Raw genomic sequence first — 13,584 nt, 5'->3', positions numbered from 1 at the left:
ACAGACACTCCTACAGTGTAAGCCTCTGTGTCATCTTAGATGCAGAGTTAAGTTTTAAGCCCCATATCAGTAAAGTTACTCAGACAGCCTATTTCCACCTGAGAAACATTGCCAAAGTGCGGCCATTTTTAACTCAACAAGATGCAGAAAAACTAATTCACGCCTTTATCACTAGCAGGTTAGACTACTGCAATGCACTTTTCACTGGTCTTCCCCAAAAACATCTAAAGAAATTGGCACTCATACAGAACTCTGCGGCTAGACTTTTAACTAAGACCAAGAAGAGAGAACACATCACCCCTGTGTTGGCTGAACTGCACTGGCTCCCTATTTCCTATAAAATTGATTTTAAGGTTATGTTAATTACTTATGAAGCTCTGAATGGCATAGCACCTTCATATATCTCTGAGCTTTTAATATCTTATCAACCACAAAGGAAACTTAGATCATCCAATTCTAATCTTTTAATCGTACCCAAAGTGCTCCACAAGCAAAGTGGAGAAGCTGCTTTTATCCATTATGCCCCCAAACTATGGAACACCCTGCCTCTGTACATCAAGCAGGCGAGTTTAGTAAATATTTTTAAAAAAGATCTGAAAACATACCTGTACAGGAAAGCTTTGTTAACTCATCTTATCCTGTAGACTACTTTTTCAGATTATTCTACATCTGCTGCCATTGGAGGGCACAGCCAGCCAGAAGCAGATGGGCTCCCCCTATTAAGTCAGGTTCTGCTCAAGGTTTCTTCCTGGAATATGGGAGTTTTTCCTTGCCACAGTTGCCATATGGCGTGCTTGTGGGGAGTAAGAGGGTTAAGGCTGCCAGTCTTATGACATGTTATTTTCTATATTTTTGATATGTTGCTGAGTGGATCATAAACGGCCCCAGCAATGAAGAAAAGTGATTGATAATGACTGACTGACTATTATTGTGTTACATGCTTCAAATGTAAAGCACTTTGAGCTGGATTCTGTGTATGAAAGGTGCTATACAAATAAAGCTTATTATTATTATTATTATTATTATTATTATTACAGTGACAGAACATTTCATGGGGTTCCTTGAGGTGGAATCATCTGCAGGAAAACGCCTCTCCAACCTTATTCAAGTAAGTATAAGTATATATACTCTTTTGATCCTGAGGGAAATCTGGTCTCTGCATTTATCCCAACCTGTGAATTAGTGAAACACACTCAGCACACAGTGAACACACAGTGAGGTGAAGCACACACTAACCCCGACGCAGTGAGCTGCCTGCTACAGCGGTGCTCGGGGAGCAGTGAGGGGTTAGGTGCCTTGGATGTGGGCATGGGAAAGCAGTGCAGTGCATTCAGTGAATCCATTCCTGTGTTCAACAAGATACAATTTAGAGTCAATCTACAGTCATGGCTACAGCAATTTCCTTGTATGTGACGCCGTGTAAAAAATATTGATGGTCGGCCCAATTAAACTAAAGTTACTTCAATTAAGTTTCATAGAAATTAATTGCATTTACTGCCCATTTTTTTAACACATGTATCTAGTTCATCAGTTTCTTTAGCCTGATTTCATTAAAAACATCAATGTTTCCGGTAGTTGCATATAAATGTAGAAATTGTAATGTCTGATCAAATCAAGGGTCTCGTTTAACCTCAAGACATGTCGGGTAGGTAGGTTGCGCCCATATCTATTCACTGATGAATGTTCTCAGGTCATAAATATGTTTTTTTTATCACTAATGTGGATGATCAGTTCTTTTCTTTATTCCACTCACAAAAATGCTATGTAAGAAGTACATTGTTGCTTTGTTGGCCAAACTAACGAATCAGTCACACTTTATTTGTAGCTGGTTGACGCTAATGTAGCTTTGACGCCATACACAGTAAAGTAAGATGTGCTCCCTAAGAATTCACCCACGAATTTGTTGAAAACACCTTTTCCCCTCCATTTCTTATCAACTACTACAGTTGGCTATTCATCAAACGTCTATAAACAAAAGAAGCAAACAATGAGTATGTTATTAATTATAAAGCTATCACAATTAACATGATAACCATATGGTAGTAGGCAGACAATCTGTTGTGTTTTGCGAGCAAATACATTTATTAAATAGTATATAAATGGAATAAAGCTCCTTAAGAATTCACACGGAGGTCTGATTTGAATGACAGCTAGCTGAACCAATAAGACGACATAATTACCATTATAATTAACTAAGCCTGTCTGTTAGCCTGGTTGGGACCAAGCTAGTAGGTGCAGAGAATAAATCCCCATGGTAACTTATGTGCTATCTTTTTTGTGAAACCAAGTCAAGGCTAAATTCATCCAGGATAACCAACCAATCCCAGCTTAATCCCTTATCTAGGTTTTTGGAAGTTAGCACCACTTTCCCTCTGTTCAAAGTTTTTATTAACACGTCCCACTGGTATGCGTTGACGGAACGCTGCTGTGTGTAGGAGCCGTAAAGCAAGGGCAAGCAAACAATAGAGACAAAAGGCAAAATGACCAAAAATTATTAAATTAATGAATTAATTCTCATGATCCACTTGCTGCCCAATTTGTGTGGACAAAAACACAAAACGGCCCAGGGCAGCCCAGGGTCTGAAAACGTCCAAAAAATGACCAAAGTGGGGTCAGCCTGCCCCCCCAAACAAACACAATACCTGTGTGTATGTTCCTCTTTGTTACCTCTCTATATATTCATCATATCACAAAATATGTTTTTGTTCGTTCTTGAATTTTTAATCAAACATGTCGATTTGTTAAAGCATCATAAACACCTGCAATAAAAACAGCAATGAACAATTGTCTGTAGACAGCCGCAACACATTGTACATTGTACTACTTCAGGGCTGTGGCATGGCTGTCAGTAGACACTGGCTGTCAGTAGACACTGCCTGCAGCCAAACACAAGGAATAATACCAAATACAAAATGCATTGACATGCACAGCCCAGTGAGTTTCTGGCACACGGTGTGTCAGCAGAACGAGGCTACAGGGTATATTTGCCATTACACCTCAGTCCAACAGTTGTGTCAGCAGAACGAGGCTACAGGGTATATTTGCCATTACACCTCAGTCCAGCAGGTGGTGGTAAAGCTCACTGAAAAAGGGTTCGCTGGCCTCTTTTTGTCTTCAGTTTGCAAACGGAGTGCATTACCACCACCTGCTGGACTGAGGTGTAATGACAAGTGTACCCTGTAGCCTCGTTCTGGCCTCCGTGTGAATAAGGCGAATTGTGTCTGTTGATGTTAGAATGATGCTGTAGGTTGCCACTCTGACTACACTGAGTGAGTACTGCCTCCCTGTGGCATGGAGGATGTATGTAACTTCATCAAACCTGGTGACTTCCTTGCACACCATGTTCAGGGACTAGAATGGTGGGAGCACTGGTGTTCGAGTGAAACTCTTGCCTCAGAATTCCGTGTGGCGGCCATTCTCCTATGTGACTGAGCTGGTGTCGTTTGAGTGTGCTCATGTGAGTGAAACTCTTGCTACACTGAGTGCACTTATATGGCTTCTCTCTTGTGTGAGTGCGCTGATGTACTTTGAGATTACTGCTTTGGCAGAAACCCTTCCCACATTGAGCACATTGATACGGCCTCTCTCCTGTGTGAATGCGCTGATGTACTTTGAGATTATGATTGAAAGTGAAAGTCTTGCCACACTGAGTGCAGCAGTATGGTTTCTCTACTGTGTGTATGCTCTGATGTTTTTGCAACGCAGACCAAAACTGGAAGGATTTGCCACAGACAGAGCAGAGGTAATGCTTTGGTTTCCTCGTCTCAGTGTGCAAGATGGACGAGGAGAGATATGATCCTTTTCCTGTGAAACACAAAAAAGGAAGAAACAGTCACGTAATCAAAAACATACTGGACCAGGTCAGTTTTAAGTTGCAGCTGTTGCAGTACTGCAGCTGAAGAGATACACAATTCTGTTCTGTTCTCTCCTGAGTAAATGTGCTGGTATCGATTGAGCGTTTCTTTTCAAGTGAAACCCTTTCAACATTGAGTGTAGTGGTATGGGTGCTAAAATCTGAAGGACCAGTGAAACTCATTCTGCAGTAGGAACAGGAGTGTGATCTGTATGAATGGTACAAAAAAGAGGTCAGAACCCAGAACCCCGGTCTCCTGCATTGTACAGTGATCTGCTACTTACTGAGCTAACTGAGATAATTTTCCTTGATGTGGTGGTTTTGTTGTTTCGTTCCGCCTAGCTCCACTCACATCCATCTAGGATCGGTTCCGTTGAGAGCGATTTCGGCACGAGATTGTGACGTAGCGTAGAATCGACTGTGAAACTGTTCTCAGCGTCACGGGTTGGCTTCAATGCGAGTGGTTGAAGTAGCACGTCAATAGATGACGGACAAGTGGCTTATCCAATCTTATGCAAGGATTTTTTAATAAGGCCCAGCCTTCTGAAGCACCACTCCAATGGATCGATCCCAGGTGGAGCTAGGCGGAACGAATTCTGGCGAGAGTCAGGTTAGGTTTTGTATTCCCTATAATACAAAAACTGGTTTGGTCTGTCACACTACAGTAAGAACAAGCTGAGCTACACATCACCATGTACCCACCAGTAAAAATCTAAGACATGGTGGAGAGTGGACAAATTAGAGGGAAATGATAATGGCATCAGTGCAAGGGACTCCATGATAGGACCTTGGGAACATGTTTGTTGTAGTACTATGTTCCTAGGGTCTTATGTTCTTAGGGGTCATGTGTTCCCAGGGGTTCTATGTTCACAAGGGTCCTATGTTTATAGGGTTCTATGTTCCTAATAGTCCTTTGTTCCCAGGGTCCATTGGGCCTCATTCACCAATATCTTCCTAAGAATTTTCTTAACAGTGTTCTTAAGAAGGTCCTACAAAAACTCTTCACAAAGCCGTTCTAAAACGTCAGGGTAGTATGACCCCTAGTTCCTATGGTCCTTGGGTACTATGACCCCTAGTTCCTATGGTTCTGGGGTACTATGACCCCTAGTTCCTATGGTACTATGACCCCCTAGTTCCTATGGTCCTGGTGTACTATGACCCCTAGTTCCTATGGTACTATGACTCCTAGTTCCTATGGTACTATGACCCCCTAGTTCCTATGGTCCTGGGGTACTATGACTCCTAGTTCCTATGGTCCTGGGGTACTATGACCCCGGGAATATAGGGATGACTCCTCCTTTACAGGAACAGAGAAAGGAGTGGTGTATTTATTATTAATAAACTGCTGGAGTGCGACTTTAAACTCTGCTGACGTCTCTTACCGTTCACTTCCTGTGATTGATGGTAGTCCACCTGCATCCCTGTTGCCCTCTTCAACTGGGCCAGAGACACGCGGTCTGTAGGGGGCGGGTCTGATTTAACGCTGAAGACTGGAGCCATGTTTGATTGTTCATCCTAAAACACATGGAGGAAGTGAGAAATGCAACAACTCTACGTAACACATGTGCACACACACACAGTGAGAAATGCCATGTGGGATAATTTTTTATTTTTCTCATTGAATGTTTAGTATACTTTATATACATGTAGTGAAATCTAATTGCCATCTCCTTACTCTGACCCTTGTGTTTTCTGAAACTCCTATGTTGGAATGTTTAGTTAAATTAACCCCTGTGTCACCGAACTGTGGGTAACCCTCAGGATGGGGGGTCGTAAACATTTCTTATCTCTGTTAAAATGCCAGATGGTTAAGTGATCACTGGAGGGTGACAACTTGTGATTTTCCGTGGGTGTGGGGTAAGGGTATAAGAGTTGGCTTCACCCACAGATGTGTGGGCTTGTTACTTTGACATTTAATGTCCGTAACATGCTCCCGGCGTCGTGAATAAAGCTGCAGTCTCACACCAGTTGTCTTGGATTAATTTTGACCACAGCCACATTAAACCATATTATGCACACACACACACACACATCAAATATCCAACACAGTACCTGGGTCTGTTTGGTTTTAACGTCTGCAGCTGAAGAGGAGGTCTGCTGTGTTCTGGGGTCAGCTCTCTCTGCAGGAGAAAACAGAACAGACTTTAACATTCACATCAATTCATTCAGCAGACAAGTAATGAACACATTTCTACCAGGTGAGCGCAAGTTAGGTTGAGCAGGTGTGTATGTGTGTGTTTATTTGACGTTAGGCAATTAATTAAACTTATTTATTCTGTTCAGTTTTTCTTTCTTTTCTCCCTTATTGGCTTGAGCTACTTTTTGTAAACAAATACCACCAATGTGGTAATGGGGCAATAAAGTCTATCTATCTATCTATCTATCCATCCATCCATCCATCCATCCATCTCTTATTGGCTCTGATCCAGAGACCCAACCCTACTCTACCTCTGATTGGCTCTGATCCAGAGACCCAAACCTTTTCTACCCCTGATTGTTAAAATTGTTAGCCTCAGACTATGTTTACACAAAGCAGGGTATTTTCCTAAATGAATATCTGGCCATCTACGTTTGCAAATAAAACTGCATGTACACAAGACCGTTTTTTTTTTTAAAATGTGTTTACACAAACCCGTGTACATACATGCTGTCATGAGCACGCCAAACCACAGTGGCAGTCTAACGATAGCCTCAAGCTCACATTAACCAATCAGAACCCTGAAAAGTCGCACGTGAGAACATGTAAATGTAAACATTGGTCGCGCATACTGTGACGTTGGCTGCCCAAAACTCTGTTTAGAACTCAGTTTAGAACAGTTTTTTGGGGATAACCGTTTTACGGGGCGAATTCTCCGTTTGAGTCTAAATGAAAGGCTCAAACATAGGGAAATGTCTTAGTTTATAAAAATACACATGCTCGTGTAAACGGGGTCTGATGTTGTCATACTCAAATTCTAGTCAGAATAGGAGTCTGATACAGCTCCATTGGGACGTAATTATGGGACGTGTTTCAACCAATACAGGGGGGAATGCCTCTGCACTCAATTGGATAGACCTAACCAATCAGAGCAACGAAATAGCTTACCTTTCCCAGCTGTTTATCAGAAATTTCAAACGAACGAATTTCACATCTCAACTTTGGCCAAAGTTTTCAGAAATAATCGTTTTCAGTGATAAAACCTCATTGAAAAAATTTGCATTTTCCATATGGGGTCTTAGACGCCATCTGTCTCCTTCTAGACAAACATAATCAACCCAAGCGTGCTCAGATGATGTAATAGACAAGGCGCTGTTGCTCACCTGTCTATCATCGTAAAGTCTGATTTGATTGCTCCGCCCAGCTCTGGTGCGAGCATAGTTGCTCCACAACGGAGTAATGCCAGACTGAACTTCCCGACCTCAAATGTTGTGGGCGGGACTAAGTTCGGCTGGCACCCAGGCTATACAATTGTGTGTGTGTGTGTGTGTGTGTGTGTGTTCCTCTCCCCACCTCCTTACCATACTGACTGCACTCCTCATATCCATGTGTGTGTGTGTGTGTGTGTGTGTGTTCCTCTCCACAACTCCTTACCATACTGACTGCACTCCTCATATCCATGTGTGTGTGTGTGTGTGTGTGTGTGTTCCTCTCCACAACTCCTTACCATACTGACTGCACTCCTCATATCCATGAACAGCATTTTCTTCTTTAATCCCAGACACTGGAGCCTCCAGCAGGGTCTGACTGTGAGACGAGACCATCAGATTTTGACCGTCAGGCGAGACCAGCGGAATCTGACCGGCAGGCGACATCATCTGTTCTGACCAGTCCAGCGGCTCATCAGCTGCCGTCTGCTGGTCTGATTGGAGAGGAGAGCTGGGACTCTTGATTTGCTGCAAAACACATAACAGATGTTAGAATGTGTGAGAAAAGTGTGTAGGGTGTGTGTGTAAGTGTGTATGTTTGTATATAAGCAAGGTGCATGGAATCCGGATTTGCTGCAAAAACACACAACAGTAGACAAGAGTATACATCCTTCACATCTAGTCGATTATACCAGTGTTTCTCAAACTATGGGCCGCAACCGGCACCTGTCCACGACGAAAAGACTGCTGGTCCGCAGAGCTGCTGAGTCAAATTATACCCAGTGCTTCCGTCACTCGTATGATAACCGCGGACCGACAGAAATAGAAAGAGTATTGTAGACTATAGTCAGATTTGAATATAAATTGGCCAACCTGTTGAAAGGCTTTGACGGATTTTTTCAACTTAAAAAAAAACAGAGCCGAGACTGGAGAACACACTGTCTAGCATTGAGTATTGTAGGCTATAGTTAGATTTGAATTTAACATGGCCAAAAGCCTAATTATTCTTCCTGTTTAATAAAGATCTCTAGATCTGTGATTTACGCCTATCTACTCCGGTGTTTACCAAACACAAAAGCTGGTAGTTGTGTATCTTGAATGAAAGTTATTTAATTAAAAAGCAGCCATATAATTGCTGTTGTTTTGAGAAGTATTTTTCATGCAAGAATCATGCAACCATCCTGAGAAACGCTCTGACGTGCAATGAAACTACTGTAATTATATTTTACATTAGTAAAGCAGTCCTCTGAGGTGCATGTTTTCACAAACATTTTGTGAACAATGTATTTTAAAACTTGACTGTTTTGAAGAGCATGTATAACAATATAGCAGGCTATAATAATAATAATGGTGATGATAATCATTAGGGGTGTAAATATTAATCGATTCGTATCGATGCATCGATTATGCAGCAGGCGATTCAATGCATCGATTCGTCCGCAAGAGTATCGATTAATGTGTTTATTTTGCCGCCTGTTTGTTTGCCTATCTATTTTCAGCATCAGCTCCGACCTTTCTTTTTCTGTCTATGGCTCCGATGTAAGCGCACTACCTACTCCTAAGCTGCGGGTGTTTTTTTTTTTATATGCAAAGACATGAGGCTGTATAACGAAGGCTTTAGATACCTGCTCCTACATTCCGAACTTTTGTTGATTTATTTGAAACGTCATAGATATCATGTAAAAATATTGAGTATTGAATCGTATCGAATCGTATCGTGGGGAATTCTGAAGTATCGAAAATAATCGAATCATTGGCTTAAGAAATCGATATTGTATCGAATCGTCATGAAGACTCCGATTTACACCCCTAATAATCATAATGGTGTTATGCATACCCATATAGATAGCTTTCTGAAGAGTATATATACTTATATTTATACTTACTGTTTTGAAGAGCATGTATAACAATATAGTAGTAATAATAATAATGGTGATGATGATAATCATAATGGTGTTATGCATACCCATATAGATAGCTTTTTGGGCCAATCCTTAGACTGGGGAGGGGGGGTCATGTTTATTGACGATAAAGTCTGCCGTGACCAAACAAGTTTGAGAAAGTAATTTCCTAGTTCCAACTAGTTCCTAATGTAGTGTGTGTGTGTGTGTGTGTGTGTGTGTGTGTGTGTTCATCTTACCTTGATCTGGATTTCCCCAATGTGTGGCCTCTCATTCACATCCTGATCACTGCTGGGGGGGGGGGGGTTAGAGGGAGCTGTTAGTGATTTCAACTAGTCTTGAATGTCTCGACTTGAAAAGAGATCCTTTTCATACTTGAATAGATTAAAAAAAATGTTGCTGTGAGTGTGTGAAACAGGGTGTGTGTGTGTGTGTGAGAGCGTGTGTGTGTGTGCTGAGTACCTATTGCTTTGTTGGCCTTGCAGCTGTTGACACAGGTCTCTTAGTTCAGTCTTCAGCAAAACCACAGTCTACACACACATGCACACACACACACACACACACACACTGCATTAATCACACCTACACATTAATTAAACAAATTTACACACACACACACACATCACTAGAAGAGAACTATTATATTGTATCTTATTAATTTGGCAGACACTTGACTTACAGCAACATAATAACATTTGAGTTCCAGAGCTCCAGCAATAGAATACCATTTGAGTTCCAGAGCTAAAGCAACAGAATAACATTTGAGTTCCAGAACTACAGCAATAGAATAACATTTAAGTTCCAGAGCTACAGCAATAGAATAACATTTGAGTTCCAGAGCTTCAGCAACAGAATAACATTTGAGTTCCAGAGCTCCAGCAACAGAATAACATTTGAGTTCCAGAGCTCCAGCAACAGAATAACATTTCAACTACAGTGTAGTTTAATTACCACTGCATCTGTCGGTACTAATACTAAAGGCTATGTTTTAAGTGCTTGTGAAAGTATGGAAGGAGAAGTGGTAGAAGAGGAGGTAGAGGAGGGAGGAGAGAATTCTGCCAGTATAAGATGTGCTACGACTAACTGAATACTCACTCTCACACACTCACCTGGTTGGCCTGTATCAGAGAGTTGTGTTTCTCCTCCAGGTGTTTCTGCAGTTCATCGATCTTCAGCTTCAGCTCCTTGTTTGACTCCACCTGCTCTGTCAGACTCTGCCAAGTCTCCGCCTCCTTCTCTTCCAGACGACGAATCAACATGCAGAGCTCCTGGTTCCGACCCACTTCATGCTGATGAAGGCAGAAACACATCAAACATGTTAGATAACTAACACACACACACACACACACACACACACACACACACACACACACACACAGTTCATCAGAGGCGTTATAGATATCAGTGTAGTGCATCTGCCCGAAATTGAGTGGTCGCCCATGGATAACCACGGTTACGAGTCATAAAGATAAACATTTTAATGATATTCGGGTCATTTGCGGGCAGGTCAGTTAAAATTAGTTCAATGAACTTGTCACATAGACTACCTGTGTGACAGAAGGATGAAGATGGTGACGGTAGAGAAGCTGGAGACGCGAGAAGTTAAAATAATAAAGACACCCCTCCAGGAAAAGCGAATATGGGAAATATTGGGAAAGGTTCTTAACCATTAGGACCCTAGACTGTTTTAAGGGCATTTTCACTACCTTTAGTTGTTAAGGGCATTTTCACTACCTTTAGTTATTAAGGGCATTTTCACTACCTTTAGTTATTAAGGGCATTTTCACTACCTTTAGTTAAGGGCATTTTCACTACCTTTAGTTATTATAAGGGCATTTTCACTATCTTTAGTTATTAAGGGCATTTTCACTACCTTTAGTTAAGGGCATTTTTACTACCTTTAGTTACTAAGGGCATTTTCACTACCTTTAGTTAAGGGCATTTTCACTACCTTTAGTTACTAAGGGCATTTTCACTACCTTTAGTTAATAAGGGCATTTTCACTACCTTTAGTTAAGGGCATTTTCACTACCTTTAGTTATTAAGGGCATTTCCACTACCTTTCGTTAAGGGCATTTTCACTACCTTTAGTTAAGGGCATTTTCACTACCTTTAGTTATTAAGGGCATTTCCACTACCTTTCGTTAAGGGCATTTTCACTACCTTTAGTTGTGAGTTGGGCAGGCAAGCTCAGTGTCTGCAGAGGGTGGTGGACAAACCACTGCTATTGGAGCTGGAGCAGGGCAGTCGAACCTGTTGTAGAAGTGGTTCAGCTGGTTCGCCCTGTCCAGATCTCCCTTCACAGAGCTAATACTCTTCCTCAGGGGATGTTAAGAAATAAATGGCAGAAATAAATGCCATTTTTATTTAGTGATAAAAAAATGACCATTCTGCGCTCCATATCTGTGACACAAACTGACCTGACTTGACCCGAGTTTACGTGTTAGCCTGTGTGTACACTAATGATGATTCTCCACAACAACTTTTTACTGCATTGCCATGAACAAAATAAAGGCAAAAAAGTGCTTATTTGGCAAACAAATTGGGATGCAATGTGAGCCTTGAATTGGATACCATGCAGGAATTTGCTAGGATCTCAAAACCGGATTATGAATATGCTTTGCCACAAAAATGTGGGCTAGTCGAGCTATATGAAGTTATTATTGTGCTGTCACTTCATCTGTTTTATAACACAGAAGGATGTACTTGGTATCAAATGATAGCTATGTGTCTCCTCTTTCATCTGACATGCAGGCATATCTATCCGATCACGGGTCCGAGAGTAATTCAAACGAGAGTAATGGGTGCTCAGGTGAACACAGAGAAGTATAGACTGTAAATAAATTTGATTTAATTTCATGATTTTTAAAAATGTGCATACTTGATTGTACAGCCTACTGGTATTTTATGATCCCACAGATGTCTCGCCCATGTTAAACTTTTAGCCTACAGCCGTGAGCATTTGATAAGGGATGTCAAGGGTAAAGAGCACCTGAGGGAATATGGTACACAGACTACGCACAGCCATATGTAGGCTATAGGCAACGGTAGGTTCGCACATTGGTATGCGCATAAAAGTTACCCTAGTTAGTTGTATCTGTGAATTTGAACACGTGCACTAACTTCAGTAAAGCTTTGTGCTTCATTCAGCATTATAAACCAATTCTTATACTGACGTTTGGACCAGTGATGTAGCTCTCTTGCCTACCTTGCTGCCTTCACCATTTCTGTTTTTGAAAGAAAAATGTATTTCAATGGCCTTGAAGTCTTGTCTTAGTGTTTAGCTAATCCTTGTTAGCTGGTTGGGTGCATGCTTGAGCTCTTATTGTCATTCTCTCTCCTGCGCAAACATTATGAGTGTGTATGTGTGTGTGAGTGTCTTACCTGTAATGCTTGTGTGATGATGATGAATGATGATGTATGTGTGTGTGTGTGTGTGTCTTACCTGTAACACTTGTGTGATGATTTGGGTGGCCCTCTCCAGGTCGATGCAGGCTTGCTTGTGACTCATGTCCATATGCTGACTAACCTCATTCATCTACACACACACACACACACACCATAATAAATCAATTCCGATATAACTGCCAAAAACACTCATATTCTGCCTTCCATGTTCACCCTGCAAATTACTCGTCAGGAAAGCTGCTTGAACAGCTGTAGTCACAGCCAGTCGGCTACACGGAAGGCAGAACTGATCTGTGACACAGTTTTCAAGACTGCAAGGTAGCTGGGAGAACCCAGACTTCAAACAAACTCGAAGACTAACGGTGGTGATTAAAGAATATATGTTCGGCTACCGAGACGCCGGTGGTGTAGAATCCAGAAGGGACATGAAGTTTTCAGTTAAAAAAAAAATAGAAAAGAAAGAACTGTATTGGGAAACCAGAGCGTCTGCTGTGGCTTCATACTAATCGCCTATGGTTCACTATTGTTGGCTCAGTTATCATCCCTAGGTAGAAACACTTAGGTTAAATAGGCCTGAGGTATTTTCTCCAAACAATATACCCAAGCAGGTGCGACTCCTACCTTCTCCGCGCCAACTCTTCGTAGCCTCACGGAATCAGTGTGGTTTGATAGCGACAAAAGCTTAAGGCGCGAGGTCGAACCCTCCTGCATGTCGTCTCCCAGCTAAGATTAACAGGTGACTGGTGACTAGAACAAAAAGAGACTACAAGCACCTCAGTGACAAAATAGACAAACGTTTGCCTAACCTCTCACAACAAGCAGGCGGCTTTTGTTTTGGTTGACAATTCTTCTTCTTTTGTGTTTTATGGTGGTAGGCAAACCAACTTAAGGTGCATTACTGCCACCGACTGGGCTGGAGTGTGGATCTTCTTCTTCTTTCGTTTATTGGCAGATTACATCGTTTAATTGTTGTATACCGCCACCTCCTGTACAGGAGTGTGTAGAGTGAAACTATTGGAACTTTTGGCTACTCAATCAGGAGGGTGTAAAATAAATCTAAAAATCATAAATAATAAC

General features: G+C 41.7%; 1 protein-coding gene across 3 annotated transcripts; it reads right to left on the bottom strand.

Moving 5' to 3' along the window:
• Nucleotides 1-2,436: 2,436 nt before the first annotated feature.
• Nucleotides 2,437-13,349, bottom strand: LOC143136783 (uncharacterized). Of its 3 annotated transcripts, none has more exons than XM_076297477.1 (9): nt 13,314-13,349; nt 12,545-12,637; nt 10,209-10,388; nt 9,562-9,629; nt 9,339-9,390; nt 7,498-7,726; nt 5,906-5,973; nt 5,236-5,368; nt 2,437-3,804 (listed from the first exon to the last, which is right to left on the bottom strand). In XM_076297477.1, the coding sequence occupies exons 2-9, from the start codon at nt 12,635-12,637 to the stop codon at nt 3,314-3,316; spliced, it is 1,314 nt and encodes a 437-aa protein (XP_076153592.1). In that variant the 5' UTR covers nt 13,314-13,349; the 3' UTR covers nt 2,437-3,313. The 3 variants fall into 3 exon arrangements, with proteins under 3 accessions (XP_076153592.1, XP_076153583.1, XP_076153577.1); XM_076297468.1 differs by having other exon boundaries at nt 9,339-9,387; nt 13,129-13,346; XM_076297462.1 differs by having other exon boundaries at nt 2,438-3,804; nt 13,129-13,346.
• Between the last annotated feature and the right edge of the window lie 235 nt (nt 13,350-13,584).

This window comes from Alosa pseudoharengus, unplaced genomic scaffold, assembly GCF_046254945.1.
Source record: "Alosa pseudoharengus isolate Yale_2024_CS ecotype anadromous, Long Island Sound unplaced genomic scaffold, YU_APseudo_1.1 YU_APseudo_1.1_scf_1, whole genome shotgun sequence".
Lineage (NCBI taxonomy): Eukaryota > Metazoa > Chordata > Actinopteri > Clupeiformes > Clupeidae > Alosa > Alosa pseudoharengus.
Note: the sequence above shows the minus strand (reverse complement) of the source record. Positions and strands in the feature narration are given on the sequence as shown.